General features: G+C 35.2%; 1 protein-coding gene across 1 annotated transcript; it reads left to right on the plus strand.

Moving 5' to 3' along the window:
* Window positions 1–3088: 3088 nt before the first annotated feature.
* Window positions 3089–17350, plus strand: LOC107561780 (uncharacterized protein C7orf43 homolog). The gene is made up of 11 exons (XM_016246259.1): window positions 3089–3195; window positions 3298–3792; window positions 6485–6580; window positions 6881–7010; window positions 7343–7429; window positions 9344–9464; window positions 10136–10283; window positions 10436–10670; window positions 12216–12352; window positions 12490–12689; window positions 14869–17350. The coding sequence occupies exons 2-11, from the start codon at window positions 3307–3309 to the stop codon at window positions 15020–15022; spliced, it is 1794 nt and encodes a 597-aa protein (XP_016101745.1). The 5' UTR covers window positions 3089–3195; window positions 3298–3306; the 3' UTR covers window positions 15023–17350.
* The last annotated feature ends 145 nt before the right edge of the window (window positions 17351–17495 follow it).

A 17495-nucleotide genomic window follows, 5' to 3' on the forward strand; every position in this document is an offset into this window, starting at 1 on the left:
ATTATTTTTGAAAGAGCTTAATAATTTCATTCAGCAGGGATGCATTAAATTAATAAGTGACAGTAAAGACATTCATTATGATATAAAAGATTTCTATTTCAAATAAAATACGTTCTTTTGAACTCAAAGAATCTTGGAAAAAATGTTCATATGAAATTGAAAACTGGAGTAATAACTACTGAAAGCTCAGCTTTGCCATTGCAGGAATGGCACATTCACATAACTGTTTTTACTGTATTTTTGATCAAATAAATGCATCCTTTGTGAAAACAAGACATTAAAAAAGTATTGCCAATCCCAAACTTCTAAATGGTCATGCTGGTGTACATCCAGTGTCACTACCAAAAAAGTAGGCTTGTGCATCCATTGAAATAACAGTTTGATATTGGAAATGCATTTGAATTTGATTATAGTACTAAGACACGATGGATATACATTTGCTGCATGATGAAATTCAACAAAAGTGCAATCACAGACCCTTCATTGTCTGGCACAAGATTCAAACAGTGGTACTGTTCAGAGTTGATGGAATTTAATTTTATATTCATTTATATGGGTAATTGCTCAACAGGAATCTTGACAGTGTTTTTAAGAGGAATTCATTGCAAAGTTTTGATTTCTATGCCACACACATTTTTAGTGACACGTTATAAGCTAATACGGCTCCCATGGTTCTGTGAGAACAACATCTCCAGTTTTTAACACTGTGAAATAATATGACCATTCATAAAGGGCAAAATGGGCTGTAGATTTGTATTTATTAACCTTAAGTGATTGGCTATTGCACTTCTTATAACAGTCTGTTTACTTATTGATGTTTGCTAGAGGTTGATATTTTAGCTTTTTATTTTGATGTTTTGAATAAACATCAAATCTAAAAAAAAAAAAATCAATAGATGGTGAATGTTCATTGGCATGGTAAATGCTGTAATTTCTGAGGCCTGTCATAGACGTTTTAATGATCATAACTCCACCTGAAATTCCAAAACTCAATGGTTATTTTGCCTTACAGTTAGTACCTTTGTGAAGCAGTGCTTTACTATCAAAGCTTGCTGTATTTATTATGCTTTTGTATACATTTCTCTGTGTATCTTCTGCATTTATACTCTCAAACTAAAATGTTTTTTCCTCTTATTGTGAGTGCTGAGAAAACGTAGTGTAGGAATTTGACTGGAATGCACTGTGCAAATTGCCTCATGTATGAACAGCCAGCTTTTTGTATGCAAATTTCAATGCACACAGCAAGATGACATCTAACATTACCAATTAATTGATTTCCTTTGTTCTAAGGCAGATGGTATTGAAATGAAGAAAACACTAGTTTGGTCACTGGTGCGTGCCTATTCATGTGCATCGTTTATTGTATAGTTAGAATTTATATGCATGGCTATAGTTAGCAATTATTTCCTTGTGTAATTGATAAACAACTGCATAATTTGACTTGCATTTTAATACCCCATTCCATTCTAGTTTGGATTGCACTATTGCCAGTTAATTAACAGTCTTTATCTTTCACTTTTTCTATTCACAGTGGCTTCTGTGTTTGCAGCTCACATGAATTGGTTATTGATGGAGCTAAAATCAAAAAACAGTTAAATGATTTAAATTCAGATTTTAAACAACAACTATGAAAGTTTGTTTTCAGGGAATATAAAGTAACAGAACGTATTATATTTTACAAAAAAATACATCATTTGAAAGTCAGTGATCCAAGACAATGATCCATTTGAATCATACCTTTTTCTCTTTATAAACTGTGCTGTTGGCAGATTTAATGTTTCTTCCATTAAAAAGAAAACTATAATGCTATTACTGTGAATCGCGTTTGAAGAAATTCACAGTAAATTGAATTTAAGCATTGATTTCCTGTTAAGCCTGAGATGTATAGCTTTTACATTCGTTCATCTCATTTTAGAGAAAGCTCTAATGAGTCTGGCAATATTGTGCTGTAATACCTGCGTGTCATACAAATCAGTTGGTTCAGTGTCTTCATGACTCCTTAGGTAGATTAATGGTGGTACTGCAATTTAAAGATAAACCAAAGAGGTACTGATGTTTCTGTGCTTGGAATCTTGGAAAATTGGCACAGTTTTTCATTACATTCGTTGACCATAAAATGAATTCAGATGGAATGCAAAGGTGCAAATGCAGCCTACGGTCTGCATCAACGATCATCTCTTAAGGGAAGGAAAATAAATGAGTAGTGGTTTAATTAAAAGTGTGCTCTCCAAATGAGAAAAATGCAACAGTTCTGTTACAACACAATCTGTAAATCAGTATCAGTCAGTTTTATTTGAGCAGGATGATTAAAATCATTCACATTCATCCTCTTCTGCACTTTTAAGACTATAATGCGATTCACGTGATGTTTATGTTAAGTTTTTTCAAACCTGTTTACCATATTTATTATTTTTCTCTGTTACTTGAATATATGGGGAAACCTCTGTAGATATTTGCGTGTGATGAACCTGATTTTGGTTTACTTGCATGTAGTAAAATAAAACTTTTACATGTGATGAATTTGTTTCTGATGTTTTGTAATGGCTAGCATTGGTGTTCTTATCATGCACCTCAGGATCTCAGTACTGAATGAAAATCAGTCAATTTAATATGAATTGCCTTTCATGAAATAAGCTAAAATAATTTTTTATAGAAGCATTTATTGATGTAAAGGAACAAAGGAAGGGGTCAAATGCATGACAAAAAAGAGTGGATTTTATGAAGTCTCAAATCTAAAGCTTAATTTTCTCAATAAGAACACAGTTTAACCATATTTACCATGTTACTATCTTCATTAGCTCGAACAATAACTTTTTTTTTTTTTTTTTTACATTTATACTTAGATGGAGAACAGCTTCAAAACGCTGGACTTTTCCCCATGCATGGCAAAATATAATTACGTTATTTTGTTGGAAATAATAATATAATACATTTCAACTGAACACCATTACAAACAAAGGAATTAAATATAATAGCCTGCACAGCGAGCCCATTGTTTATCTTAATCGACAAGCGACTATTCATGCCTAGTTATTATCCCGCTCTACTCCATCTTAACTCGACAAGCGTGCCTGTCATATAAGCGCACTTGAATGTGTTGTAGACGTCAACTGGCAGTCAACCGAAATGGGACAAAATAGGATGAATGTAATTTTTCTTCAATCTGGGAAGCCGTGATATTTAGTGAGGTGAAAGGTAAAACGGTCTCGTTTAATTTCGAGATTCTTGTTTGAATGGGAGAGTTGTTTGCAGACTGCTCGGGCTAACCGGATACCTTCGCTGTATGTCTGCTTGCAGTGCGCTGTGATGGTCATGGTGTTAATGATGGAATCGCAATGCGAGTACTATATGTATTTCCCGGCCGTCCCCATCTCAGACCTGTCGGACCCGGCCAAATACCGCACGCTCCCGCGTCGCAGTCACCTTTATCTCGGGGAAACCGTGCGCTTTCTGCTGGTTTTGCGCTCTCAGAGCGTCGCGTCGGTGTCGGGATCTGACGGCAGCGGCTCGGAGCATCACAGCAGTCGCTCTTGGAGGGAGCTGGCTGGCTCTCTCTGCGCCGTGGCCAGCGTTAGCCCCGGCGACAACCGGCAGCGGACACAGCCTCTGTATCACGACTACCACAGCAGCGGGGACGAGTGTGTGGAGGATACGGACGATTGTGATGCTGCGGAGGTGGGCTGCGCAGGTCGAGGGGGCCCGAGGTGCCGGGGCTTCAGGGAGTGCAAGCCGCTCCTCATTCACAACAACCCCGGCAACAGCGTGAGGGAATTCCGCAAGGCTCCTGTACAGGTAAGTTACTTAAACAAACACTGTAGTCTGTTGGAGAGTAGCTGTTCTTTGTACAGTTAAAGTTCACTGCTATGCATGCAAATACATTTGATGATAACAACACGGAAGTGTTGATATTTCCTTTTGTACTATCTGAGAGATATGTTAGCCTTTTCTTATGGCTGGCAACCATACAGAACAGTCTCTTTCAATTTATAATTGAGGATAGTCACAGTAATGGAAAGGACTTCCTGTTTTAGTGTTCTGGCCAGAATGCTATGTGTCTTTCATGCAGTGTATTTCTATAACAGTCCTGACTTTAACCTTTACAGGTGCACTCAGTAATGTTTTGTTAACTAAAGAAGATTTTATACAAAAAGAAATGAACAGCACTTTTGAGAAATATCATTAAATGATAGGATATTAAGGTACATAAGATGAAGACTACAAGCATCTTCTAGAAAAAGCCATTTAGATGAAGACTCCAAACATCTTCTAGAAAAAGAGCCATTTGATTTCACAGGAGGGGTTCACCTATGAGGTGATGCCATGTGGACACCAAATTATGTCTTTTATATTGATATTTGTAGTGTTAGATGGAGAAAAACAGACAAAAAAGAACAAGACAGAAGATAAACAGTCAGCTTCAGCTTTTCCTCTGAAGTTTAACATTTGTATTTTTTTATTATTGAACCTTCTCTAGAGTTGGTTGAGCATCAGCTTTTTATTTTTGCTTTTATAATTTGTCGACCGTGAAAGTTATATGTAAAAAATAGAAACATTTACCTTGAGGACTTCTCACAGCATTCTGCTATTTTTAGAACAAAATGGTGAGTTGATTTTGATACCAAGAGAGGTTTTAACCTTAGTCATTTGACCTGAGTTTTTTCAGGAACTCCTTTTCAGTATTTTTCTCAGAAGTTGGACCTGCTTGCTCCCCGTATTCTCTCAAGTGTCTGTATACCCCAGCCCAGCATACAGAAACTATTTAAGAGAAAAATACCATCTGCAGTTTTTAAATGACATCTGGAATCATTGTAATCAAGTCAAGCGTTTAAATCAAGAGTTTAGGACATTTTTCACACCTAACAAAATTCTGGCAGCCCATCAAGGTGTCATTTAATGCTTCTGTGTTTTTTCCTATTGCAAAATTCTCATAAGAAGCAAAGCAAGGCGATTTTTCAAACAGAGGTCCATACCACTTTGTGAAATGAGGGCTTAGTTTCCTATTTGCACTGCTTTCTTGCTAGTCGTCACACAACCAGTAGTGCAAATCTTTTTAAATGCACCAGTCCAGTTTCAGAAGTCAGACATTACAGAGTTATGATACTCAATCTGTAGGCCAAGGTTGTATGGCTTTGATATTGTCACTAAAGTACAAGAACAAACTCTACAACAGGAGTTCTTAAACTTTTTTTTTTTTGTCAGCTGGACTCCTTAGACAAAATATATTGGCTTGAAGTACTCCCTGAGGTTTGAAGTAAATTTTTCCAATAATACAATGACACATCACATGTTCTCTGATGTTGGTTTATAGTCACATGACATGCAACTAAACAGATCAAGTCAAGTCACCTTTATTTATGTAGTGCTTTATACAATACAGATTGTTTCAAAGCAGCTTCACAGTATTAAACAGGCAAATAACAGAATCAGTGATGCAAACTACTTCAAATATTGGACGAATTCAAATTCTGCTGTAAAGCAACAGAAATATATTTTTTAGAAAGTGGTTTGTTGTGTTTTTGTGTCTGAACTTTAATGTAGACCCAAACCTCTTTTTAGTTGTGATAGTGTCTCAGTCCACATTATATTCACATTGGTGTTTTAGGAACCTAATCTAATAATAATAATAATAACAACAACTATTATTATTATATTAACTCATTATAAACTACAATTATACTGTAAAATAAAAATGAATATCTAATAATAATTTTATTTTACACTAAAAGGTACAATCCTAATATTTATGCCTTAAATTCTTTACATCCAAACTTTAAGCATTTAAAATCCTTAAGTCTTTACTTTGGTGAAATACTTGTGAAATGCTGTAAACGTCTGCCCACAAAAATATCAGAAATTATGTGAATGTGTAAATAGAGTGAGCCTAGCATACGTTGTGTTCCTAAATGCACATTACAGTTTTTCTCAATCGCTTTGGCTCAATTCTGAAATGAAAGTTTTTTTTTTCTCAAAGCAATAAGTTCAGATGTCTGAACAGTTTCTTGTTCACATCAAATTTGAATTTCAATTTGAATTTAAGCAAATTGCATGTGTTTTGGTGCCACTGGCCAAGTCATTGACACAACAACTATGTTTTGAAGCATGAATTAAATGTTTTGAGTGAGTTACTAATATTTGCAGGCATGCAATAGAGTTCTGAGGTTCCAGCAAACAGTTGTGACAATTGCACTAACAGTTTAGAGAATGCTAAAGCTGTTTCGAAAAATGTGCCAAAGCGATTGAGTGAAACTGTGAACTCTCAGCAGATGCAGAGATGGGGTTTGCTGCATTTACTGTGAAAAGAAAAACTGAATACACCAGTGCAGCACTTCTCTTTGAAGCATGCTTTGAAAACGCACAATCCCCTTGAAATTTTCTTCATGGACCTCCAGGGGTTTGGGAACCCCTGCTCTACACATAGACTAAAAATAGTGTCTTCACTTGTTCCATGTATCCCCTTGAAGAGTTTCACTTTATGTTTTTTCAGTCTCCTGTGGATGAGCCAGTTGTTTTAAGCGATGAGGTCATCTTCCCCCTGACAGTGTCCCTGGATAAGCTTCCTGTCAACACTCTCAAAGTGAAGGTATGGCTGATGTGTATGTGTTTTTGTGTTCTGTGTTTTGTGTATTCAAGCATATGGTTGTATATTTTCAGTTGATATTGGTGTGGTGGCATTGGTATGAATAGAACATGAAGGAATGTATTTCTTTGCACATGATTGTGTTGCTGATTAGTTGTACAAGCTTGTGCAAGGTTCTAATGCAAAGCAGTGTGAGTGTGTGTGCAAGAAATGTAGATAAAATCAGACACCAGTGCTCATTATTTGTCATGTTGCATGTGTTGCTCTGATACATGTGAATGTATGTGTGTTACCTCAATGCAGATAATTGTAACTGTGTGGAAGCAAGAAGAGGAGAAAGCTGAGATCCAAGAGCATGGCTACCTCAGGATTCTCCAACAAAAGAGCCCCTGCCAAACATTTCGCCAGGATCTGAACACCTTCAAAGCGCAGGGTGAGCTCTTGCTTCCTTCATTACAATACTGCATGTTGTCATTATTGATTTAGGACCTCGGGGATCTGCCTTTTTCACTCATCACTTCATCGCCATTGCTTTCCTTTCATTATTTCTCCTCTTTTTGTTTCTTTATCTCCTGTTCTTGTAAGTGTCAATGTCTTGTTTTTAGATTTTAGTTTATTTTGCTGTGTCACTTGCATTCTTGAAATTACATTCATGAATTTCGGAAAGCCTTTGTACTGTAAATTTAAAAAAAAAAATTTTTTAGAAACCTATGCTGTTTAGGAAATTGTTTTAAATTGGTCTCATTTTCTCTTGCTTGCTAACAGTCAGCACCACACTTAATGTTCTGCCCCCTCCGACTGTAAAGTGTCAACAAATGACAGTCTCAGGGAGACACTTAACTGTCCTCAAAGGTAATGTCAGCCCTATTTCTAGCTTTTCTTCACATTTGTGACCCTGGACCACAAAATCAGTCATAAAGGTCAATTTGTTTTTAATTAAGATTTATACATAATCTGAAAGCTGAATAAATAAGCTTTCCATTGATGTATGGTTTGTTAGGACAATAGGACAATATTTGGCCGAGATACAACTATTTGAAAATCTGGAATCTGAGGGTGCAAAAAAAATCAAAATATTGAGAAAATCACCTTTAAAGTTGTCCAAATGAAGTTCTTAGCAACACATATTACTAATCAAAAATTAAGTATTGATATATCTACAGTAGGAAATGTACAAAATATCTTCATGCACCATGATCTTTACTTAATATCCTAATGATTTTTGGCATAAAAGAAAAATCGATACACTGCAAATAATGCTTTTCTTACTTTGATTTTTTTGTGTTGTTTCCAGCCAAAATATCAAAAAATTCTTAAATCGAGAAGGATTTTCTAGATGAGTAAAAATTATTGTCTTGTTTTCAGAAAAAACAAGTCAAAATTAAGTGAGTTTTGCTTAGAACAAGCAAAATAATCTACCAATGGGGTAAGCAAAATAATCTTGTTTTCTGTTTAAAATAAATTATTATTTTGCTTGTCCTAAGCAAAAACTCACTTAAAGACAATGATTTTGACTTTTGAATTATGAAAATCCTTCTTGATTGATATTTTGGCTGGAAACAAGACAAACAATTTAAGTAAGAAAAGCATTTTTTTTGCAGTGATAATTTTGACCCAATGTATTGTTGGCTATTGCTATAAATATACTCGTGTGACTTAAGAGTGGTTTTGTGGTCCAGGGTCACATTTTATAAGCACAAATTTCAAAAGTTTGGGGTCATTAAGGTTTTTTTTTTTTGTTAAAGAAATAATACTTTTAAATTGATCACAAATGACATTACAGACATTTATAATGTTACAGATATTTATAATGTTATTCAAATAAATGCTGCTCTTTTAAAATTTCTATTGATCAAAAAGTCATGGGGGTGGGGGGTGGGGGCTTGGGATTGTATCACGGTTTCCAGAAAACCATTAAACTGCTTGACTGTTTTCAACACTGATAATAATAAGCAATGTTATTCGAGCACCAGATCATGTAACACTATAGAATGGAGTAATGGCTGCTAAAAAATTCACCTTTGCCATCACAAGAATAAATTACATTTTAAAATATATCAAAATAAAAAACATTACAAATTGTAATACTATCTCACAATATTAGCACTTTTACTTTAGTTTTGTTCAAATAAATGTAGCTTTGGTACGCATAAGAGAGTTTTTTTTTAAAACATTATATTACCAACCCTAAACTTTTGAAGACATGCAGGTGTTTTAATTGTCAGTGTAACTGTGATTCTCATTGTCCTAAAATCTCTGTTTCAAAATAGAAGCCTATCTTGTGAATTTTTCATAAATACTAGTGTCTTGTTTGTCTTCTGATTATGATATAATAGGTTCTTAATGGTCCTAATTTAAAAGAGGGAAAAAAGACATTCATACATCATTATAGAAGTAAGGATTCCCCCATATCTACCCAACCAGTCTTCAAGGGAGGATGCTTGGATATGTTTATATGACTTTGTTAGGCTGTCTTTTCTTGAAATCTCTCAGCTACTCTCAGAAATATTTAATGCATTTATGGGGAACACATAGGACTTGTACATAGTTCAGTTTCATTCAGCTGCTTCATAGCTGGACAGTTTCAAACATAGATTTAGTCTCCGCTGCTATAGTGTAAGCACATCAGTAGACATAATTTGTGCATAAGTAGGCAGTAGTTCTGTAGTGTTGTAGTGCATGGACCGTCTCTCATTTTTGTGGTTTCTTGTATCTTTATGTGATAGACGACCTGTTTATGTATGTTTGAACATTTGATTGTTTCAGTGTTAAATGGGAGTTCTCAAGAGGAAGTGTGTGTGCGTGATGTCAAAATCCTTCCCAACTTCAATGCTTCATACTTACCAATGATGCCAGATGGCTCGGTGCTGCTGGTGGACAACGTTTGGTAAGAGAAAGCATTATGTGTGACCTCGCACACCTGTGAGTGTGATTACAATACATCCTCAGACATTCTGATTATGGTTTGTTATAAATTCTGTCGCTAATGAAACTTCTGTTATGTATTCAGCTTGAAACACTTCAGCGTTCCAACATTCTTTTGTAGATAACACAAGATATATTGGTTTACTTATTGGCTAAACGTCATAATTTTTAAAAGTTGTAGAATGTTCAACATTTAAAAAGTGACTGACCATGATGATGTCAAAATAATATTTAAATGCTTTATTTTAATTGATGTATACCCAATTTTGATGCACCTTGATCTCTTGGAATACATTTAACCATTTATTCACACTATTTTTAAAAATACAGAACCAAAGCCCAAAAACAAACTTTTTGAAATAGCACTGCTATTTCCTTGAGGAAATGCAAATGTAATTGTTATTCTTGATAGCTTACCAAATTTTTTTTGTGCATGATTGTGCATGATTGAAAATACAATCATGCACAAAGATTTGTGCCCATGATTTGATGTTTTTAAATATGCCATCCATTAATAATAAATTAGTTTTTAGTTTTTAATGTTTTGATATTTCATACATTTTGATTTTACCCTTGCAAGATGCATCTGAGAGAGTTTGTATTACTGTTTATCTCATTGTTTATCGGCTTCAGTCATCAATCAGGAGAAGTTGCCATGGCATCATTTTACAGAATGGACAGTGAGTCCAGTCACCTTCCCAGCATGCTCAGTGCTCTAGAGGAGCAGAACTTTCTCTTCCAGCTACAGCTCAATAATCAGCCACAAGATGATTCAAATGAGGTGGGCTGTCATGATATTTTGTTGGATAACAGGCTACAAATATGTATCCCAAAGCCATTTATCTTCTTTGTAATAATTAAAAAAATTGATGATATAAATGTATTTCAAAATTAAATCGTATTAATGAAATTTTATGTTTCTTTTTGCTACAGGGACTAGAGGTGCCATTAGTTGCAGTCTTACAGTGGTCCACTTCTAAATTGCCCTTCACCAACTCTATCTACACTCACTATAGTCTCCCTAGTGTGAGACTGGACCGTCCGCGCTTCATTATGACCGCCAGCTGCCCCAGTGCTGTCAAGGCTCGTGAGCATTTCTGGGTGCGATATACCCTTCTGAACAACTTGCAGGACTTCCTGGCAGTCCGACTAGTCTGGACGCCTGAAGGTGAAGATGAGTAAAATAAGTTTAAGAACAGATGGGTGCATGGAGCTGAATGGTGATTGAATTGATTAGTGTGACTGCTTTAACATATTAACATGTATCATGTTGAGTGATCTCTATCAGCTGTTTAGCATCAGAATTATTAGTGATGCCAGATCGCGAATGAGTTACTTGAACTAATCTGTCAAACTGGTTTGCTAAAAGGTCTGAAATTATTCGTGATTCAGTTTGATTCATATGGACAGTTCATTCAAGCACTGAATCATTTGCAGCGGTTTCTCAGTGTAATTGGATATTTTTTGAGTCAGAAAACAAAAAGGAGACAGTGGAGGAGGTGGATATTTTACCTATAATCTATTGTAGCAAACATCAGTTTGTCAGCTGTAAAGCAGTTTACTGGGCAGGCAGCTTGTGACCGATTTTGCACTGCAGGTAAAGACAATTTATATCTATATATCCATAACAATATCAAAAAAGACTTTTTTGATGAGGGATCAGTACTGATGAAAGGCTAGAAATGCTCCTGCTGGTAGGTATATGATTAAGTCTAGGATATGTTATTTTAGTATTGTTTATATGATATTATAGTATTATTTATATAATATTATAGAATTGGCTTTTATTTTTATATTTTCAGTTTTCATTATAATTTTTTTTTTAAATGATTTTGTGATTTGTTGCATTTTTATTAGTTAGGCACCATTTCTAATTTTATAATAAATACAAATAGTTAGATTTCTATTTAAGCTTTATTGCAATTAACAAATGCAATGTTTTAATAGTTTTAGTTTTAGTACACATTAACAAAACTGGTTTGAAGAGGGAGGAGAAAGACTTCTTGGATCATGGTCAAAAATAGGGTCAAGAAGAATGTTCGACTAAAGTGGAGGAAATATAGCAGAAAAGGCGAGAGAGTGTTGTTAAGCAGTGAGAGATTGCCAATCAATTAAAAAGTGTTGTTTGTGAAGTTGAATATCGCAGCCCTGGAAATTTTTTTGCCTGGTTTGCCTGGAGTGTTACGTTATCAGAGACAGGCCTGATAAAAGCAAAGTACAGAGCAAAGGCAAAAGTTGCTAAATGTTATTTGCTCATAAGGCGTGTGGTTCATGCTTGTAGATGTAGATAACACAGAGTTTGAGGCTACAGCTGTGTTTGTGAGTATTTGTAATGTAATGCCAGATGAGCTAATGTCAGGCTTAGCACATCAAACACGTATGAGTAAAAGAATCCAGACTGCATATTGACTATATTGCAGATAGACAATAACACTTTCAAACTAATTCATATTTGATTTTTTAAATGTCTTTATGAATAAAAGATTTAATGTTATTGTAGCTTTTAGCTTCTTTTTTATGCTTATTTGTTGTTGTTTTTTGTAGGATATTTTGCTATTTTATTGATAAGGAAATTGCAGAGAGAACAGGAAATGAGGGTGAGGTGAAAATTAGGACATAACCAGGGTCAGATTAGAACATGCATATCTTGCACGAGTAGCACATCTCAATGTGTCTGTGCTTAATTATAACTACAACATTCTCTTCTTCTCAGGTCGTGGGCAGAAAGAGGATCCTGCAGTGAATGCAGTGGTGTGTCATTCTCCTTTCAGTAACCTGGGTTACTGTCGAAAAGGCAGTACACTTTCCGTCAGTGTGGCTTTCCAGATACTCCGAGCAGGTCTTTTTGAGGTAAAAAGTCATTACGTGTGTGTGTGTGTGAGATATGAGCAATTCAGTATTTTATTTCACTTCCTTCAACAAAACCAATGAGTTACATTACTGGATCTACACACCTCAATATCCGCTATTCTATTCTCTGTCTTTAGTTGAGTCAGCACATGAAACTGAAGCTACAGTTCACAGCGTCCGTGTCCAACCCTCCCCCTGATGCTCGTCCTTTGTCCCGCAAGAACAGTCCGTCGAGTCCAGCGGTCAGAGATATTCTGGACCGACATCAGGCCAGTCTCAGTCTGGGCCGCTCTCAGTCCTTTTCTCACCAGCAACCATCAAAGTTTCATCTCACAAGGTATAGCGTTAAACACACAGGTTTGTTTTTGTGAATTGTGGGGACATTCCATAGGCGTAATGGTTTTCATACTGTACAAACTGTATTTTCTATTGCCCTACACCAACCCTACACCTAAACCTACCCCTTACAGGAAACTTTCTGCATTTTTAGATTTTCAAAAAAACTAATTCTGAATGATTTATAAACCTTTTGAAATATGGGGACACTCAAAATGTCCACATAAATCACCTTCTCGTTGTAATACCCATGTCATACCCATGTCATTAGACAAATTTGTGTCCTCATAAATAGTGGTCGACCGATATATCGGCCGATATTTGGCATTTTTCAAATATCGGCATCGGCTGATAAGTTTTTCTGTTTGGCCAATGCGTTTGTGGCGGGACTTTTATTTTGCCGGCGCTGAGAGCGGCAGTGCCTGGGCACACAGTGCTCACATTCTCCGTCTTGTTTGCCGTCGTCGTTAACAGTTCTGTCTAATACGGACAGAAGTCTGTCTAATAATCAAATAGAACAGTTAAACAAAGGAATTAAAATGTATACAAAAAAAGTATTATAACGACTGCTTTTATATTGTTAATAATAGAAAGGCAAACATTATAATACTTTCTCGTTTGCCGTCAGCATTCAGCAAATATGCATTTATATAATTTAAACAAATCTTTGAATGACTAATGAACATCTAATTTCAAAAACCTTGCAAACTTAGTCGAATCCAGCTGTGAGATCTTATGAAGTGTGCATTTGTATCCTGCATGATCGCGTGTTCTCTGCGTGACGGTCTGTCTGTGTGAATTGAATGCGGACCAGAGGAGAGTTCAGCTTCACTGGAGATGCGCGATCGACAAACTTTAAACTCGTGATTTCAGATTATGCTGCGCTTCATACTTTTGCTGTCAAAAAAACAATATCGGTCGACCACTACTCATAAATCAGAAAAACGTGACACACACACACACACACACACACAGACAGAGAGAGATGATCTTCATTTATTTCACTTTATGTAAATATGGTACAATCTTACAGTTTCTCACATACACTATATATGAATTATATATGTTTAACAATAATTTAATATAGCAGTAAATTTCTTTTTTTTGTATTTCTATTCTGTTTGGATTAAGACAGCATTTTTAATAGTAATTAAAAAAAAAATTTCATTAATTTTAAAGGTTTGATTTTACTTACACAGTAGGTGGACAAAGATGCACTGCCAACCAACATTTTTTTTTTTCAATAAATTCAGTTAATTATTTCATTGGTTTTCTTGGTGCAGTGACAATATACACCAATGTTCAAAAAGGTTGGGTTCAATAAGATTTTTTAAGAGAAATTAATGCTTTTATTCAGCAAGAATGCATTGAATTGATCAAAAGTGACAGTAAAGACTTTGCTGTTTTGTCAAATAAATTCTGTTCTTTAACTTTTTATTCATTAAAGAATCCTGAAAGAAAAGAAAACATATACGTAGAGTTCAGATGCAAAAGCTTCTAAGTGCCGTTTGAAATTTTCTTCTAAAATGAGCTCTTTTTTTATCAGGCTCCTATGTGTAGGTTCAGTAATTTCACTTTAATGGCAATGAATAGGTTATTTTCATTGCCGTTAAAGTGAAATAAGTGAACTTAAACATAGAAGCCTGACAAAAATGCCAATTTTAGAAGAAAATTTCAGATGGCACTTGGAGGCTTTTGCATCTGAACTCTACGTATGTATATATATATATATATTTATATTTATATTTATTATTCTTATTTTTTTTCTTTCAGGATTCTTTCAAAGATTAAAGATTCACAAAAATATTAAGCAGTTTTCAACACTGATAACAATAAGAAACGTTTCTTTAGCACCAAATATTAAAATGAATTTCTGAAGGATCATGTGACACTGAAGACTGGTGTATTGATCACAGGAATAACTTACATTTTAAACCATATTTTAATAGAAAACACTTGTTTTAAAAAACAATAATGTTTTACAGTATTACTAACCTGTTAACCTGGAAAACACCTGTTCTTCAGCATTATCTTAGTTGACTGATTTAGAACCGTCCACAAAGGCGGGAACTCTGATATAGCCAATAACTGGTACATCCTGTTTTCTATGTCAAATCATGATCGTCTCATTTATGCAGCTCAGGTCGATGTCTATGTTCATGTTTGTTTGTGTCTTACAGGACAGGCAGTGTTATGGAGCGCAGGGCCATCACCCCTCCCGTGGGCTCTCCTGTTGGACGGCCACTGTACCTCCCTCCAGACAGGAACATCTTGTCACTCGACAAAATTGCCAAGCGTGAGTGCAAGGTGCTGGTACTGGATTCACACACCTGAATCCAAACACACAGAGGGAGACGAAGTAGGGATATTTTTTAACTTTGGCAAAATGTGTCATGAAGTAGTGTAAATCAAAAACGGGGTTTAATGTCTGTCAGTTTCAGTTCAGTATATAGTTCTTTTGTTTTCCTTTTACCAGCATTCATTGTTTACATGCTGTACAGTACGATTATTTTAAATAATTTCAAAGCAGTTTACATGCAGCTACTGTTTTTGACATTTTCAACAGAAGGAATGAAAAGAAAGCATAAACACAAACAGGGTTTTTATGGTTTATCCATAGGACATTTCACTGGAGTCATGAAGTTCTGAGACTTGTGTTACATACAAGTTAAAATATTGTATTGATGGCTGTTTATGGAGAATGGATGGTTATGGTTAGTCATACCCAGGCGTGCTTGTTTATTTAATGGTTTGGCTAATTTGGTAATGTTTTCAGCTACAAATTAATCTAGCACTCTATTAAAAACATTTTGCTATGTTTAAATCTATTCTGTAAATTTGGCTCCCAATATCAGTGCAAAAAATGAAGAATTCAGCAGATTCTATCTGGGCCTAGTCATATCCATTGTAAAAGCATGCCACATACAAAGTCATGTTTTTTTTTGTTTACTACTTACTATTGGATAGGTTTTTTGAATGTCTTTACATTTCATTTGTCAATACTGCCAACATTTCCCTTCCTAAATTCAATTCCTCTTTGCATTCCTTTTTGTAAAAGTGCTTTTATTGTTTTCCTTAATTACTTGAAAGATGGTTTGCAATGTCGTGCCTGTGAGCAATCAGACGGTTTCTTTCATTTTCAGTCCTGAACCCTGGAATCTTTTTGGACTGGCATTTATTGTACCCTGCAGTGTAACTGTATCACCGATATTCCTTACTCAGTAGTTATGTGTACGTGTTGTTAAATTAGTATTTATTTAATTCATCAAATTATTTCACTGCTGTAATGTTAACACTCCAGTTCTTCAGGCTGTTCAACTTCTACAGGTTTCACATGTAAGCACACCAATCAAGTCACTTCTGGTGGTGGTGGAGCTTGTGTTATTGGCAGATGCCATTTTATTTCTGCTCCTCCTTTCATGGCTTTAGAAATAATCTGTCACATTCCTGCTGCATTGTGTGTTCTCAAAAATGATCTCGCCCTTCTCCCGCTAGATGTCCAGGAACAAACTCCCAGGAAGCATCAGGGCAGATGCTGGTCATACAGTAGTATTGATTTCTATGCATTTACACTGAACATCGGACTTTAGCAGAGAGCTTGATATGTACAAGCCCTCAGGCTGTAGTGATAATCAATAATCAACTGGCGTAAAGCGTCACCCCATTGTGCCATTTAATGGGGTTACGATTGATTTCTTTTATCAATGTTTACATTTCTGTGCACATGTGAGGACTACTGATTAATCCTTGGGACTGAAAACCCTTTTCCTTTGTTGTGGAATGTTGCACATGGTTTTATATTGTGTCCGAATATAGGATCTTGAATGTTTCATTTTTTCAGACTGAATTGTTTAGACAGACTACTTATTCTGAGGAAATGTAACAATGATTCAAAACCATTTGTGGGTGTAAATAATACGTTTTAATATAAACACTGTGATGTATTTTAATTTTCAATTCATTTCACTTGCAATTTTGCATATTTGCATCTTGGCCAGTTTTCTTGTTTTGGACTATGTTATTATTTTACATTGAAAACCTGTGAAGAAAACTTTCATGGCACGAGTGGATCATTTATTGCAGAACAAAAAGATTTGGACTATCATGTTTATTTTTTTGTAAGCACTTTATTTAATTTTTTGTAACTTATTTTTTGAAAAAGAAGGAATGCTCAAAGGACTGGTGGCTGGATATTATATTTTCCTGAACAGCATGGTTCAAAAACATTTGGATTCTTTGTTTTTAGCCTCTTGACAAGGCACATCACAGAACAATTGTTAATTGACAACTCTAACCACTGGATTTACTCCCATTCTGTATAAATAGCTTGAGGTTAGAAGTTATGCAAAAGGTATCAGTGCATACATATGTTGAGTATTGCGCTTGTATTGTTTGTTCAGACTTTTTGTTTTGGGTTTTTTGAATGGCCAAGAAGCTCGTCTGGTGGAAAGTCCTTGTGGAACTCAATCATTTAGATAGCTGGTCAAGCAAGACAATTTTGACTATACTCTTCTATGAACTTCTGCTGTGCACTTTTTTTGTTTGTTTGTTTTTATATGCCTTTAATTGCTGTTTGAAGTGTTAACAAAAGTGTTCCGAGTCATTGGAAATGTTGTTGGTTATTGGAGTGTTGCACTTGAACAGGTTAAATAAAAGCAGCTAGGGCATAAATTGTCTTGTTAACTTATTTAAAATATAAAAAAATATATTTTCAGAAGAAAATATAATTTATTTTACATCAGCTGTTCATTTGATAATTGCACTCATTCCCCAAATCAAAACACAGCTTACACCAAAAATTACAATG

This window comes from Sinocyclocheilus grahami, unplaced genomic scaffold (assembly GCF_001515645.1).
Source record: "Sinocyclocheilus grahami isolate Dianchi unplaced genomic scaffold, SAMN03320097.WGS_v1.1 scaffold24.1, whole genome shotgun sequence".
NCBI classification, from domain to species: Eukaryota; Metazoa; Chordata; class Actinopteri; order Cypriniformes; family Cyprinidae; genus Sinocyclocheilus; species Sinocyclocheilus grahami.